Source organism: Hemitrygon akajei, chromosome 5 (assembly GCF_048418815.1).
Source record: "Hemitrygon akajei chromosome 5, sHemAka1.3, whole genome shotgun sequence".
In the NCBI taxonomy this organism is placed as follows: domain Eukaryota; kingdom Metazoa; phylum Chordata; class Chondrichthyes; order Myliobatiformes; family Dasyatidae; genus Hemitrygon; species Hemitrygon akajei.
The window spans coordinates 74,880,284-74,896,228 of NC_133128.1; the positions used below are offsets into that span (position 1 = coordinate 74,880,284).

At 38.7% G+C, this 15,945-nt stretch overlaps 2 protein-coding genes across 5 annotated transcripts in view; both read left to right on the forward strand.

The window, feature by feature from the left end:
• The first annotated feature begins 388 nt into the window (after positions 1–388).
• Positions 389–13,607, forward strand: LOC140727880 (transcription elongation factor A N-terminal and central domain-containing protein). Of its 4 annotated transcripts, none has more exons than XM_073045782.1 (3): positions 415–492; positions 4,132–4,185; positions 10,849–13,607. In XM_073045782.1, exon 3 carries the CDS (start codon positions 10,853–10,855, stop codon positions 11,933–11,935), a length of 1,083 nt encoding a protein of 360 aa, XP_072901883.1. In that variant the 5' UTR covers positions 415–492; positions 4,132–4,185; positions 10,849–10,852; the 3' UTR covers positions 11,936–13,607. The 4 variants fall into 4 exon arrangements, with proteins under 4 accessions (XP_072901886.1, XP_072901883.1, XP_072901885.1 ...); XM_073045784.1 differs by lacking the exon at positions 415–492 and adding an exon at positions 747–1,325; XM_073045783.1 differs by lacking the exon at positions 415–492 and adding an exon at positions 1,700–1,718.
• Positions 407–15,945, forward strand: part of rab9a (RAB9A, member RAS oncogene family) — a 75,323-nt gene continuing 59,784 nt past the window's right edge. The window contains exons 1-2 of the mRNA XM_073045788.1: positions 407–492; positions 4,132–4,185. The gene's annotated coding sequence lies outside the window, so the exon portion shown is untranslated. The remainder of the gene's footprint in view (positions 493–4,131; positions 4,186–15,945) is intronic.

Genomic DNA, 15,945 nt, shown 5'->3' on the forward strand with positions numbered 1-15,945 from the left:
ACTGGGACAAGCACAAACCGTGATATACTTTATTGTCACCAAACAATTAATACTAGAGCGTACAATCATCACAGTGATATTTGTTTCTACGCTTCGCCGTCCCTTAAGTACATGCTTCACTGAGAAGTCCATCGCAACAGTAAAACTGTATTAATCCAATTTGTGCAGGATCTATTTCCTGATTCAAATTTGTCTTGAAGGCTACAGGATCTAGTCTGCACTTCCCTGGGTTTAGGGTCCGGGTTTTTGAGTCTAATTTGCACACCTAAGTTCAGTACGTAGATTCTGACGTTCCAGCTTGGACTAACTCCTCTTTGCGCTCGCTGGCCGCAGAGTCCGGTCTCTGACCCGGGGCAGACCTGCTTCGCCCTCGGCGCATGCGCACGACCGGAGAGGCCTTCGAAGCTCCGGTGATGGCGGTCTGCGCAGACGCCGGTGTGTTACTCAAGAGTTCTTTCCTTTTCATCGTGATACCGAAGGCGACCACTGATGGTAGGGGAGGGTTGCGTCCATTAATCTTCCTTCACAGTTCCAGTTGCCTAGTCGCTTAAGAACACGCCCTCCTGTCACTGCCTGTGAAATCTGCAGATGCTGGAAATTCAAGCAACACACACAAAATGCTGGTGGAACACAACATCTGTAGGAAGAAGTACAGTCGACGTTTCGGGCCGGGACCCTTCGTCAGGTCAAAGGTCTCTTGACTTGAAAAGTTGTGCCAGCTCTCCCTCCACAATGGCAATCTGCAGTGCTACAGGTTTCCTGACGAAGGGTCCCGGCCCGAAACATCGACTGCACTTCTTCCTATAGATGCTGCCTGGCCTGCTGTGTTCTACCAGCATTTTGTGTGTACGGTACCGCCTATGTTCCCGTGAAGGTGAACAGTTTGTGTGTCGCTCAGGACAGTGGCGCCTTCGGAATGGGAGAAGCAATGACAGCTGAATTACTGGTTGAGCTCAATGTTCTTGCCTATGATCTCAACGGGTTGGGTGTATAGGAAGCTTATTTTATACACTTGATGGGACAAAGAAAAGGCTTTTAAGGTTTTATGAGCGACCATTTATATGTGGCAGGGAGATACTTTGAATGCTGGACCTCTGGAGTGGAAACATAAAAATTACTGGAAATTTGTAGCACTTAAAGTTGCCATTGTGGAGGGAGAGTTGACATAATATTTTCAAGTCAAGAGATCTTTGACGTGATGAATGGTCATTGGTCTTTTTCTTGTTAAGTTTAATGGTGCTTGGCAAATCAATGTTAGTTGCATTTCCACCACCTACTGAGGCAGAGCAAAGAGATAGAGAATGGTCATTGACCTGACAGTATATGTATGTGGAATAGATTAAAAATCCTGCAAAAAACAAATAATATATATTAAAGTAGTGAGATAGTATTCATGGATTCAATATCCATTTAGGAATGATATGGCAGAGGGGAAGAAGCTGATCCTGAATCGCTGAGTGTGTGTCTTCAGGCTTCTGTACCTCCTACCTGATGGTGACAACGAGAAAAGGGTGTGGCCTGGGCATAAAATGAAGTGTAAAGACTCTCCACAGCTGGTCTGTTCCTGCAAGTTACATTAATGAGATCAGCTTATTTTTTTTAAAAAAACAGCATTGACCTGAAATTACTTGCTTCTATTTTGCTGAACTCTGGGACAGGGAATCAAATTTCATTTAATTTTGCAGTTTGACTGAATGGAGGAGAATGAAGTCATATGAGTGAGTACTGGCCCAGAGCTATCAGATGTTAACCCTTTCATTTCTTGGATCATTCTCATAAACCTCTTCTGGACCCACTCCAATACTTGCACATTTTTTATTGGATATAGGGCTCAAAACTACTCTCAATACTCTATAAGTCATTGAGCAGATCGCATTTGAAGTCTCAGCATTACATCCTTGCTTTTATATTCTGGTCCTCTTAAAATGAATGCTAACATTGCATTTGCCTTCCTTAATACTTACTTAACCTGCAAGTTAACCTTTAGGAAATCCCCCTGTGCAGGATTCCCTAAAGGGTCCCAAGACCCTTTGCAGCTCTTGATTTTTGGATTTGTGCCCCAATTAGAAAATAATCTACACTTCCATTCCTTCTTCCAAAATGTATGACCATTCACTTCCCTACACTTTACTTCATCTGCTATTTCTTGCCCCTTCTAGCTTAAGCAGACTACCTGCTTACTCAACACTGCCTGGCCCTCCACTTGTCTTTGTATAATCCACAAACTTGGTGACAAAGCCATGAATTTCATCAACAATATCATTAAAATGTAATGTGAAAAGGAAACCACACTGACTTTGGCCTATTTTATCATGTCCTGAAATCTCATACTTAATAATGGACTTGCCAATCAATGAAGTCATGTTAACTCCCTATAATTTCCTGACTTTTGGCTCCCTCCCTTAAAGATTGGAGTGACAATTATGAGTTCCAGTCCCCTGGAACCATTCCAAACTCTAGAAATTCACTACTAATGCCTCTACAGTTTCTTTCGCTACCTCTTTCAGGACACTAGGGTGTAATCCATCTGATCCAGTGACTCATCTACCTTAAGAACTTGCATCTTCCCAAGCTTGTTTTCTTGGTGATGGCACCTGCATTCAGTTCTGCCCTTAAATGCTCTTTAATTAACATATATTGAATTTCTTCAAATAAATCTTTTAGATCTCCATTTTTATTATCTCAGTTCCATAATTTCAAAGTCTATATGATTAAAGTTATGCTTTCATGCATTAAGGTAATATTTTGAGACCTTGTGAATAAAACAGAATCTTATATTGGACCTTTAGAGATAGAAATCTTTAAAAATAAATAGTTTAATTATCTCATTATGTAGATCTTCAAACCATGACTTAATAATTTTCTGGTCATTGTGCTCACCACAGGCTTAAATGGTACCAAAGAAGGGTTATCAGCTCAATAGCAATGTGATGTAATTTCAGATGTTTCAAGTAGATTATTATTCTGAAGGAGATAATGGTTAAGTGAGATAAAAACAGAACAAATTAGTGAAATAAAATCAATCACAAGAAAAGCCCTACCCACCATTGAGCACATCCACAAGGAATGTGCTGTCACAAGAAGGTAGCACCCATCATCAAATACCTCAGGCCAAGCTTGCTTCTTATTGCTACCATTGGAAAGGAGGTGCAAGTCCCACACTACCAGATTCAGGAACAATTATTACCCTTCAACTATCAGGCTCTTCAGAATCTCAATCAGGTTTATTATCACCAGCATGTGTTGTGAAATTTGTTAACTTAGCAGCAGTAGTTCAATGCAATACATGATAATATAAAAAGTACATAAATAACCAAGCAAATCAATTACAGTGAGTGTGTGTGTATACATATATATATATTGACACATGCTCACTGTAATTGATATATGTTTATTGAATAGATTAAAAAAGTGCAAAACTGGAAATTATATATTTAAAAAAAGAAAAAAGTGAGGTAGTGTTCTTGGGTTCAATGTCCATTTAGGAATCGTACGGCAGAGAGGAAGAAGCTGTTCCTGAATCGCTGAGTGTGTGCCTTCAGGCTTCTGTTCCTCCTTCCTGACAGTATCAATGAGAACAGGGCACACCCTGGGTGATGGGGATCCTTAGTATGGATGTCGCCTTTCTGGGGCTCTTGAACCAGAGTGATTCACTTCACTCACCTCAATATTGATTCCACAACCCACAGACTCATTTTCAAGGACTCTATAATTCATGTTCTCAATATTATTACTTACATTTTTATTGTTATTATTTGTATATCTCTTTGTATTTGCACAGTTTGTCATCTTTTGCACATTGGTTGTCTGATTTTCTTTGTATCTTGTTCTTCATTGATTCTATTTTATTCCTTTATATCTACTGTGAATACCTGGAAGAAAATGAATCTCAGGAAGATAAATACTTTGGTAGTAAATTAACTTTGATATTCTGGAAAAACCTGACTGGTCAGGCAGAAATGGTGGAAGGAGAATCAGGGGAATGTTTCAGTTTGCAGTGTTAGAACTGGGAATACGTGAAGACATTAACATGTTAGGGGCTGCAAGGAGGATGGGGAAGTGATGACTTTCCAAAATTTTCTGGTTTTATATCAGATTTCCAACATTTGCTTTTTTTGTTTGGATTTTCAGGTAGTCTAAAGAGCCAGCACAAAGCTAAACTGACCGCTGTGGGCCAGTTGAATTGTAAGTTGCTTGCACTTTGGCTTTGAAATCTGGAAGATTTCTATGCATAACCACTTATGAGCTTTGACTGTGTTGGACCATGGAATAAGGAAGAAAATGTGTATTAAATGGTAACTTTTGCATAACTGGATAGAGTAACATTACTTTGGGTGGTATGTAGAGTTTAATTTTCATTATGATAGTGCTGCAAAATAATTATCATTGTGTTACTTTTCCAAGCAATAGAATGGGATTTGTTGGGAGTGTTTTTCATTAACTATTGCCGTATATTTAAGTGAGCATTAAAAATTCAATGACTCATTTCACTCCAAATTTAAAGCCTACTTAAATGCCCCTATCTGTTGTCGATTCATCTCCCTGTACATTTTGTCTAATGTTGTTACAAATTCACATGGTAATTATAATGCGTGGGTTGGTTCCAAGTTTAAAGCTGTTTAAATTTAGACAAAAGCTTAGTCATACTTGAAAAAATACTTGTATGATTTGTTTTAGAACCATTTTCCATCTTTCTGCAAGCTATAACCTGAAAGCTAGGTACCATGCAGCTGGTTCTAGTGTTTAATTTTCTTTTTCCCTGATCTTTTGTTTTAATATTTTGATGCTGTGTGAATGCTGTTATCTGATATCAAACTTATTTAGAGAATTTTATTAAATATAGTTCAAAGTTACAACCATCCAATTATAACATACCTCACAGGATTCATCCTTGATTTATCCAGTTTATTTCTGGATTTCTCTGTCCTCTCAAATAGAGTTTCCGGTGATTTCTATACCAAGCCTATTAATTCCTACAATTATCTAGTGAATAATTCATTTCCTTAATTTGTTCAGATGATGCCACATTTTATACATTATATTCTTTTCCTCAGCTGGGGATTCTCCTGTGCATGATTCAACCTATTTCCCAAGCTCCGAGCTCCTGCCCATCAATTGCTTGTTCTCATATTTCACTTTCAACAGATTGCATTCCACCATTTTTAACATGACCCCAACACCAAAACCTCCGTCTCCTAAAGAGACAGTTTTTCCTGATTGACTCTTCTATTTCACCAATGCATCTTCCAGCAAAATGTTATATTTTATAGCTTTATATATTGTGTCTTTCTCTGACTTCATGAGACAAAATGGAGATCGCTTTGCCAAACCCGTGTCTTCTAATGTGAACATTGGTTCACTATCTCAATTTCACCAAATGCTCAGTGACTTCTTTGTATTAAGCCCTTGACTGTTCCAATGAAATTTTTCTGTACTTAATATATCAGTTTTTGTGGGCAACATATCTGAGAAAGCTTCTGATATGTTAATTTAGGCAGTTACTTGCAAAATGAGGCTTGGTTTTAAGCTGGAAAAGAGTTCAAGGAGCTTCAGGAAAGTTGCAAGCCTTCGACCTTAATGATTATATATAGAAAAACAAAATCTGCTCGTATTACAGTTACTGTATGAACTTCAAGTGAGAGACAAAAAGCTGCTTGTAAAAGTAGATGCAAAGACCAAAGCCCAACTAGATGAATGGAAAGCCAAAAAGAAAAGCACCGATGGAGATACAAAAATAGAGGATTTGTTGGATGGTGTTGGGAATGCAGAAACCAAGAGGAGAAATCAGATCATAAAGGGAGCAGTAGAAGGATTAATAAGAGAATACTGCAGTGAACCAAATGCATCTTCCCAAGATCAAGATACACAATCTAGAAAGAAGAAAGAGATGACATAAATGCTATGAAAATACAAGAGGATAAATGAGACCTAATTTCTTGAGAAATTAGGAAATTCGGAGATACTCACAAGCAACTAGAAGAAAAAGGAAGGCGAGAAAGAGAAAGGTATGAAAGAGAGTGTGAGTGGGATCAAGACAGTGATAGGGATCAAGGATAAGGAAAGAGAGTGAGTCCGAGAAAGGGATTGAGAGCTGGATAATGAGAGAGAAAGAAGCTAGGACCAGGAGTGAAGCGAGGATCGAAGTAGATCCAGAAAGAAAAGGAGAAGAAAGGTGTCCAGAGCCGTCAGAACCTCTTCCTGCAGTCTCAGAGTCAACTCTTAGAACCACAGTGGAGGCCCCAGCACCAGGCAATTGTTTTCACAGCTACAACTCTCACCTGTCAAAGGTAAATACCTTTAAACAACTCACAGAGTTTATAAGCTGGAAAACTACCCAACCTTGGATCAGAACTGAAGAAGCCTCTCGGATGAGTGATGAAACATCTTATAGACAACTCAGCAAGTCCAGTTGCCTTGCTTTACTACTGCTTGATATACAATGACCTGGATGACTGAGAACCTTCATAGACATACCACAGATTAATAAGAGACAGTATGTCAACTCTGGCCCAAATGGTAGCACTTGTTCTTTTCATACAGAAGGTTTTTGAATCAAATCCCATTCTAGGCACTTGAGCACAACAGCCTAAGCTGGCAGTTCAATGTGTCACTATGCATCTGCTGCATATTTAGGACAAACAGCTACAACTATGTCTTATCCTCTAGTGCATATAAAAGGTTCTGAGGCATTATTTTAAAGAACATTGATTTAATCCCAGTTCCCCAGACATTTCTATCCATAAACATTGCAAACTCAAATAGAAATGGGAGCCTGGACTGTACACATTAGCAGCTGTGTTCCTGAGATTTTTTAAAAAATGCATACACAACAAAATATCTTCATTTAGTTGTTATTGAGGTAATGAGAAAGCACCGTATAAATAATGCAGGTGGGTCTTTCTCTTGCATTCTAGAGCTTTTACTCTTTATAATCTAGTTCATTAGAGGGAGCTCTAACATGCCTAATGTAAGTAAGATTTGTAAAGCATACTGTAATGAGAGGCAGCCCCCATGCTCTCAGATATGTTAGTAACAATCTTTAAATATTACCAATTTTTAAATATTATTGTAAATACAAGGTTGGTGAAGTTACTGATTGTTACCTTTAAGTAATCTTTTTAATTTAGGAAATTGTTTGAAAGCACTTTAACCTGTAAAGACATTTTACAGAGGCAGAAATGAACACCAAGGCAAAGAACATAGTGATGCAGCTAGTAGAGTAACTGCTTCTCAGCTCCAGTTATCCAGGTTCACTCCGGACCTCCGATGCTATCTCTGCTTTCTCCCTGTAATCACATGGAATTACTTCGGGTGCTAGAGTTTTCACAAACATCCTAAAGTTATGCAGGTTGTTAATTGGCCACTGTAGTGTATGGGTGAACAGTAAAATCTGGGATGAGTAGATAGAAATGTAGAGAGAATAGTATGAATGTTGTTTGTGTAGGATTGGTGTAGATGAGTACTTGATGATCAGTGTGGACTCAGTGGACTGAAGTTCCTGTTTCTGCCTTGTGTAATTCTATAGTAAACTATTAGAAAGAGTTTTAAAGTGGGAAGTAAAGAGACAGAGAGGTACAGATCTCGTGAATTCAGTGGAAAGGAGTAGAAGACAGGAGGACCACCGAAGATCAGAGGAATGAAGATCTGGCACATGGGACTGAGACTAAAGAAAGCTACAAAGTAAGGGAGGGACAGGCCTTGAAGGGAATTACATAAGAAGGTGATCATTTTAAATTACAAACTGAGTAAATAAGCAGGAATGGCATCACATGGTGGAAGTAGTTTCTGATATAAAGAAGATTTGGGGTTAGAAGTCAGGAATAATGGGCTGTGATGAGCCTACTTCAACCTGTCAATGGGCAGACAAGGGATTGCATCAGTGGTGAGGATTTGTATTCTGGCCTCTTACTTCAAAATGTTATTGCTTATCTCTGTAATCTAGCCCCCAAGTGGGGTGACATCCCCTCCATAAGCCACCCAGCTTCTTTTATTCTTTCCCTCCCCTTCTTTATTATCTACCTCTCTGACAAAAATTTAGGTCACCTCCCTAATAAGTTTTTACATAGTTTAATGTCAAATTTTGTTTGATAGTGACACATGCAAAATTGTAAGTGACATTCCACCATGTCAAATAAGCTGTATAAGCATACTGTACACTCAGAGACTACTTCATTAGGTACACCTATTTGTTAATACAAGTATCTAATCAGACAGTCATGTGACAGCAATTCAATGCATAAAAGTATGCAGGCGTTGTCAAGACATTCATTTGTTGTTCAGACCAAACATCAGAATGGGGACAAAATATGATGTAAGTAACTTTGTCCATGGAATGATTGCTGGTGCTGGTCAGGGTGGATTGATTATCTCAAAAACTGCTGATCTCCTGGGCTTTTCATGCACAACAGAGTTTATAGTCTGAAAAACAAAAAAAACTTTCCAGTGAGCAGCAGTTCCATGAGCAAAAACACTTTGTTAATAAGAGATATTAGAGAAGGTGGCCAGACTGGTCCAAGCTGACAGGAGTGCGACAGTAACTCAAATAACCACATGTTACATAGTGGTATACAGAAGAGCCTCTCTCAATGTGAAGCACATGAAACCTTGAGTGGATGGGCTATAACAGCAGAAGACCATGCTGGGTTCCAATCCTGTACCTAATAAAGTGGCCACAGCATATAGTTATTGCTTGTAGCTAAGATAGAAGACAGTAGGTTCTCTTTTGGTAGTTGGAATTCATCCAAAACTGGATTTCAAACAGGCTTTGAGCACGGGAGCAGGAAAGAGGCAGTGAAGCTGGTGGAGAAATGATGCTGAATGTTGCCGGAATTTATATGGGTATTGATTCTTTCCTTACCCATGTTATTTCCATAAGGTTACACATAGATAAGAAAGGAGTGACCATATATGAATCCTGGAGAAACTTGATAAAACATTATAAAATACGCGAACACATTCATTGATTTTTAATTATTAATTTTCTCTTATGTAGAATAGCTGCCGTGTTCATGATGATTCAGGAATGTAGTGAGTCCTTGTACTCAGAAGTAGCTAAAAATTTTCCATTCATTAATAATGCATTGAACTAAAATTCCAAGTATAATTTTTTGAACTAAAGAGTAGGATGTTTTATCCTTGTTTCCTCTCTCTAACATTGCTGTATTGTGAACAGTTTTTCCATTGTCATATGATATTTATCATATTGTCAAAGGGCCAAAGTTGCCTCTACTTCCCGAGGAGACTGAAGTCTTTTGGAGTACGCAGGCCTCTCCTTCACACGTTCTACCAGTCTGTTGACGCCAGCACAGTCTTTTATGTGCTGGGGCAATGGCATCAACACGGGTGATGCTAATGAGCTCATAAACTGATTAGAAAGGCTGGCTCTGTTATAGGAGTCAAACTGGACACACTGGAGGCTGTGTTAAAACAAAAGACCCTACGGAAAATCCTGGCAACTCTGGACGATATTTCTCACCCTCTGTTTGCCATCTTGGCTGAACAGAAGAATACTTTTAGTAATATACTAAGACAACTTCGCTGCTCCAAAGAGCGCTATATGAGGTCATTCCTACCCTTGGTCATTAGGCTCTATAATGAATCAACCTATAGCTGGGAAGTGATGACCCCCCCCCCCCACCTCCTGATAGACTGTTTGAAGTAACTTTTATTCTTTCTTATTTTTCTTCTAATATTTGTAAATCTGTGCACTTGTAATGCTACTGTGACACTGAAATTTCCTTTGGGTTCAATAAAGCAACTATCTATTTCCACACACTCACCACCCTCTTGTATTTCTCAAAGAGTGGTGGCATTTATACTTCACCTCGTAATATTTTGAAACAGGTAACATCACAAGCTTAACTGCATTTAATGACTCACAATGAAGAAGCCACTTTTCACATTAAAAAAAAGAATTACACTTTTTTACTGATTAATGAAACTCTTCAAATTGTCTTAATAGAATTGACTCAGCACTTAAGGAACCACATCCTGCCAACCTTTGTCCACCATGAGTTATTTGCAAAGTGCTCAGGGGTCCTACAATTGTTTTAACAATTTGTGTTCCTTTCTGTTTCCTTTTGATGCACTGTCCTCATTTTCCTTAAACCACTCTTAAAGTTGGCCTAAGATACTGGAAGTTTTACAGTGAGTTGCAGTGTATGCTGTATTTGGTGTATGTAAGAAAAGCAGTTTGTGGTAAAGGAGGGCGATATAGTGATTGGTCGTTCTCCACAAACTATGAATAGTTTTCTCAGAGCTTGCCAGAAATGCGCCCCTCACCGTGAGGTTTGAGATGCAAGCGTCATACTCGCAGTTAGTGCTGCTATTCCATGGAGATGAATTGCAGTCTTGACACATTATGCAAAAAGGGAACAATTGTAACAATGGAGTTTCAGTTTTATTGCTCAAAGTTTCATATTTTTCCCTTCCTGTCTATGTTCTCAACTCTTTACCTAATATTTCTTTTGTCATCATTCACTCAAAGGTAATATACTTGGTACATCATTTTGCTCTCACATATTTCTGTTTTCAGCAATCTGTACCATGAAAATGAGGATGGGGAAAAATTTCTACCTGTGCCTGTTTTTGGGCCAATCATTCTTTTTTAGTTCTCTTTGGTCCTTTCATTTGTCAATGTTTCGTACATCTGATGGAAAAGAAGTCAGGAGATTAGGAGTGCTGCATTTATTTTGTGCGTTCACATAATAAATTCCCCAACCCAATGTTTCTTAATGTATGCAATAAATGTAAGAAATAAAAATATAAGAAATAACCAGATGTCATACAATCATATATTGAATTTATACCTATATAAATAATAATGTCTACCTATTTGATATTTGACAGCAAAATGAATAACCTGAAGGAAGTGACCAATAGAACTCACCAGATTGAGAAACTTATTTCAGGAAACAATATCCAAGACATCAAATACCTTTTGAATGAGTTTGAGGGTATTTCAGTCACCCCTAAAATTCTACAGGAGACTGATCTTGTGAAAGCTGTATATCGAGTTCTAAAGACTTGCCCAGATGCTGGTGTCAGGGGGAAGGCACGGAGCCTGCTCTCTGCATGGAAGAAGTTATACAAAAGCTCTACTTTCCAGGAAAAATGTCAGGAAGACAAAGCTGGTATGGAGAAGATGGAGCTGTCAAATGAAATTTGTCAAGAAAAAGTAAAATTTGAACGTGAGATTAATCAAACTGATTTTGCAGAGGTTACCACTACACAACTAACAGAAGATACTCAAATAACCACAGGAGCTGATGTCATCCACAAACTCCTCACAGATGAAAAAGCACACAACGAAAAGGAATTTTCAGTAGGAAGTTCCAAGGGGTTGGACCTGGATTCAGCTGCTAAAAAAGCATCTGAATTAAATACTGAAACTGTCCGGTCCAAGTGTGTAGAACTACTTTTCCAAGCTTTAACTGGCTCTGAGACAGTTGATGAGACAAGGATTGAAGTGTGGCAGAGAATTGCCAAAGAAATTGAGCAATCCATATATGCTATTCATCTTAAAAATATTAAGAAGTACAAAACTTGTGTTCGAAGTAAGATTTCAAATTTAAAGAACCCTAAGAATCCCCATTTAAGACAGAAAATACTGTTGGGACAAATAACTCCACAAACGTTTGCTGAGATGTCAGTAATGGACATGGCAAGTGAGGAGTTGAAACATCTAAGAACATTGTACACCACCTCTGGGCTTAAGGACCATCAGCTACCTCATAATCCGGAAGGTATCACGACAAACAAAATCAGATGTAAACGTTGTGAAAAATTTAACTGCACAGTGACAGCAATTACCAGAGGCACACTCTTTATTCCAGGTTGGGTGCGAAATGGAAATCCTGATGAACAGATGATGACTTTTGTCATTTGCAATGAATGTGGAGAAAAATGGTATAACAGTGGCTGGATTTCTGTTTAGATTTAATAAAGGAACACGTAGGTTTAATTCATTAGTTTTCTACATCACAAGGGGTGGCACAGCCGCATAGCAGTTAGTGTAATGCTATTACAGCACCAGCAATCCAGGTTCAATTCTGCTACTGTCTGTATGGAGTTTGTATACTCTCCCTATGACCACACGAGTTTCCTCTGAATGCTCTGGTTTCCTCCCACATCCCAAAGACGTACAAGTTAGGGTTAGTGAGTTGCATGCTATGTTGGTGCATGGGGACACTTGCGGGCTGCCATGAGCATATCTTCAGACTGTTGGTTGTTCGTGCTGAAGTCCCACACCACCAAGTTCAAGAACAACTCCCTCCCTTCAACCATTCTTAAGCCAACTAACACAAAGAGGGATGAATATCTTTAGCCAGAAGGTAGTGTATCTGTGGAATTCATTGCCACAGACAGCTGTGGAGGCCAAGTCATTAGGGTATATTTAAAGCGGAGGTTCATAGGTTCCTAATTAGTAAGTGTGTCAAAGGTTACAGGGAAGGTAGGAGCTGGTTGAGAAGGATGATAAATCAGTCATGATGAACTGGTAGACCGGACTGAATGGGCCAAGTGGCCTAAGTCTGCTCCTATGTCTTTTGGTCTTATGGATAAAACACAGTTCTATGGAAACACCTGCCATTTACATTTAGATGATTGGTTCACTATTGAAAAATGATTGAACCATAGTTGAGAACATCTGTTGTCTAGGTGTCACTGTCAAGTGAGCACTGTTGTGCTCTTAATCCTGACACCCTTGTTAAGCGTTACAATGACAACCATCAGTTTCAATAACCATAACTACATGATTGCCATCCCTTCTTGACTATCAGCCTAGCTTGCTAAAGACTGTCGCAGAAAAGGGTGACACAGGATGAGGAATACAGTACTTCATAATTAATATTTGTCTACCTGGGATTCTTCGCTGCATGGCACTGCTCTCTTTCAGGGTAACAACTTATGGCAGGCTGCCTGGCATTCCCTCACTCCTGCACTCCATTGGATATTGGAGATACCACTAACTTGCCAAACACCAGCAAACTGGCATGGAATATAGGTCATTTATGTCCCACGAGCATTTAATGTAGAGATAAGAGTACCAAATCCATTATCCTGCCCTTCAGCTGGCTCTTAGGAGGTCATATGAGTCAACAAATGAGGCAGATTTGACATCCAGGGCAAGCAAAGTACAAAGAAAGGGTAGATTCATTGTATATGATTGGCAGGCACTGCAATAAGTAACTGGTGCACAGATGTGGTACTTCTTTATTCTACATTTTCAGGTTATCCAGGACTTCTCGTTTGTGCACTCATATAATGACTGGCATGCATTCTGAAGTTAAAAAGAATTGCCTCATTGACACATTATTAGAATATCTGGTAATTTCCTGGATGGCCTCTTTATTACTATAAAAACATAAGAAATAGAAGCACTGAATGGTCATTAATACACCAAAAACTGCTCTGGCAATCATTAAGTTCCTGGCTGATCTTTTACCTCAAGCAACACTTTGTAGCACAAGCCTCATTTCCTTTATCCCATTAATATCTAAACATTCATTGATTTCTGTCTTTAATATATCAGGAAATAATCCTCCATTACTCTTTTGGATAAAGAATTACTAAGATTTGTTACTTCTGAATAAAGAAATTTATCTTGATCTCTGTTCTAAATGCCAATACTTTCTTTTGAGTTTGTGATCCCTGGTTCTAGACACCCCATCTCAAGAAACATCCTTGTCAATGTATTTATTTATTGAGGCTCAACACAGTATAGGCCCTTCCAGTCTTTTGAGCCAGGCTGCCCACCGATTTAATCCTGGCCTAATCACTGGGCGATTTACAATGACCAATTAATCTACCAACCAGAATATCTTTGGACTGTGGGAGGAAACCAGAGCACCTGGAGGAAAACTGCATGGTCATGGGGAGAATGTACAAACTCCTTACAGTCAGGGTGGGAATGGAACCCAGGTCTCCTGTATTGTAATGTGTGTGCTAACCACTACACTACTGAGCAATGAAAATTATTAATAAGGGATTGGGGAGGTGCGAAGAAGAAAGGTAAGCTCTCCCTTTTTAGTGATGAGAGGTACATGATGCTTTCTGCAGTAAGTGTTGGCTCAGTCTCCTGAGCTTCATTGTGTGGCTATCCTGACCATTTGTGGCAGCAGTGCACATAATGCCGTATTTGTGATTAGTAGAGAATAATCTGCCAGTATTTTTACCTTTTGTGATACAATCAAAAGTGAATACATAATGTTTATTGGCAATCAGGAAGAGAAACCTTTGGACATGTTTTCTATCATCAGAAGTTGTTAATTGTTATAAAAATTCTGAAGGAGAAGGGGAGATTGTTCATCAGGCTGGCACTGTCATCATAAAGACCACTATTTATGTCAGCCTTCTGAAAAGGTTCTTGGATATATTTTGCAGAACTGGGGGTTAAAATGTTGGAAAATGATCGATCTCCTGCTTATTAGAGAACGTGAAAGATTGTAGTACATTAAACAAAAAGCTCATTGCTAAAAAGAATAGCAAGCCTAAGGTTGGGTGGGTTTTAGAATTTGCAGAGGATGAAACTTCCTTTGCAGCTGTACTAAACTGTAGAAGTTGTAGCAAGGCAGGGGTTAAAATAATGTCCAAGCAAGGCAGGTTTACAGATATTGTGCAGCCAGCTGGGGCAAGAAAGATCTTTTGAAAAGAAGTCTTTGAAGGTCAGAGTTTCCCTTTCCATAACATGGCTCTGGAGCCATTTGGCATAAGAATACAAATGAAGGCTTTGAGGGTGACACTTACTTTACTAATTCTGAAGTTGGGCTTTAACATGTAGATTCTATTGGCTGAAGTTGGGCTTTAACATGTAGATTCTATTGGCTGAAGTTGGGCTTTAACGTGTAGATTCTATTGGCTGAAGTTGGGCTTTAACGTGTAGATTCTATTGGCTGAAGTTGGGCTTTAACGTGTAGATTCTATTGGCTGTTAGTACTGGTATTTTCATATTGTGATTGATGATTGATCATGCAAATATGGAGTTTGAACAACACAAGTTTAGCAAATGGTCAGCAATTGTGGAACAGATTGGGCCAAATCGCCGAATTCTGCTCCTTAATCTTTTGGTCTTATGTCGGTATCTCTATCCAACTAGTCAATTCTGTATAAAAGTAGCATTTCTCTGTTCAAACTTCAGAACTGTGGATGACAGGGGCCATGCTATTGACCTTGTGCACAAATAAAACAAGTGTTATTGATGAACAAGTGTGAGGTTTCAGAGTCTAGTTCATTGGTGACAACAATACAAATACTTTAATTAGGACTACAGCAATTCACAAGGGAAAATTTTGCCAGTGGCGCCCTTATAATGAAAGTGACATTACAGGAGCAAGAAAAAAATTGACAATAAAAGATAAAAACAGAATATTAGAATAGATGTTGAAATGGATTGTATAGGGTGAGAAAGATGAATGATAAGCTGAAAAAAAGAGTGTGGAAAGTAAGGGTTTTGATTTATGGAGCACTGCCTCAAGATATGGGGAAAAGGTGCTATTTCATTATAGATTTTGCATGAACCAGACTGGGAGCAGTTTTGTGGTAAGTTAAGAAGCTCAGGTAGTGTAGAGGGCTTTAAACCAATAAAGGAGTCTGGGAGGATATATGGAAAGAGTGAATTTAAAAGCAGAGATGTTAATTCTTTAGAGAAAGGCAGAAAAAACAGGGAAGCAGGAAAGCTGAGAAAACAAAGTCCATAAGGCATTCAGGTCTAGACTTAACAGAGAAAGATAGAAATGCATGACACATTTACAATCAAAATAGCTGTATCTATTTCCATTTTTAAACTAATAGCCAGTATGGAAATGTGATTGCAAACTGATCAGTGTTAGGGAGTTAGATGCTTCATAATATTCAAATTTAAGAAACAGGCAGCATGGAAATTGTAAAGTACAACACATTTTAAGTGGTTTTAATTCTTTAGGATCTGCTAGAATTTATAATGAATTT

Coding starts and splice junctions, on each gene's coding strand:
- LOC140727880 (XM_073045785.1), top strand. CDS start 10,853: ATGAATAACCTGAAGGAAGTGACCAATAGAACTCACCAGATTGAGAAA.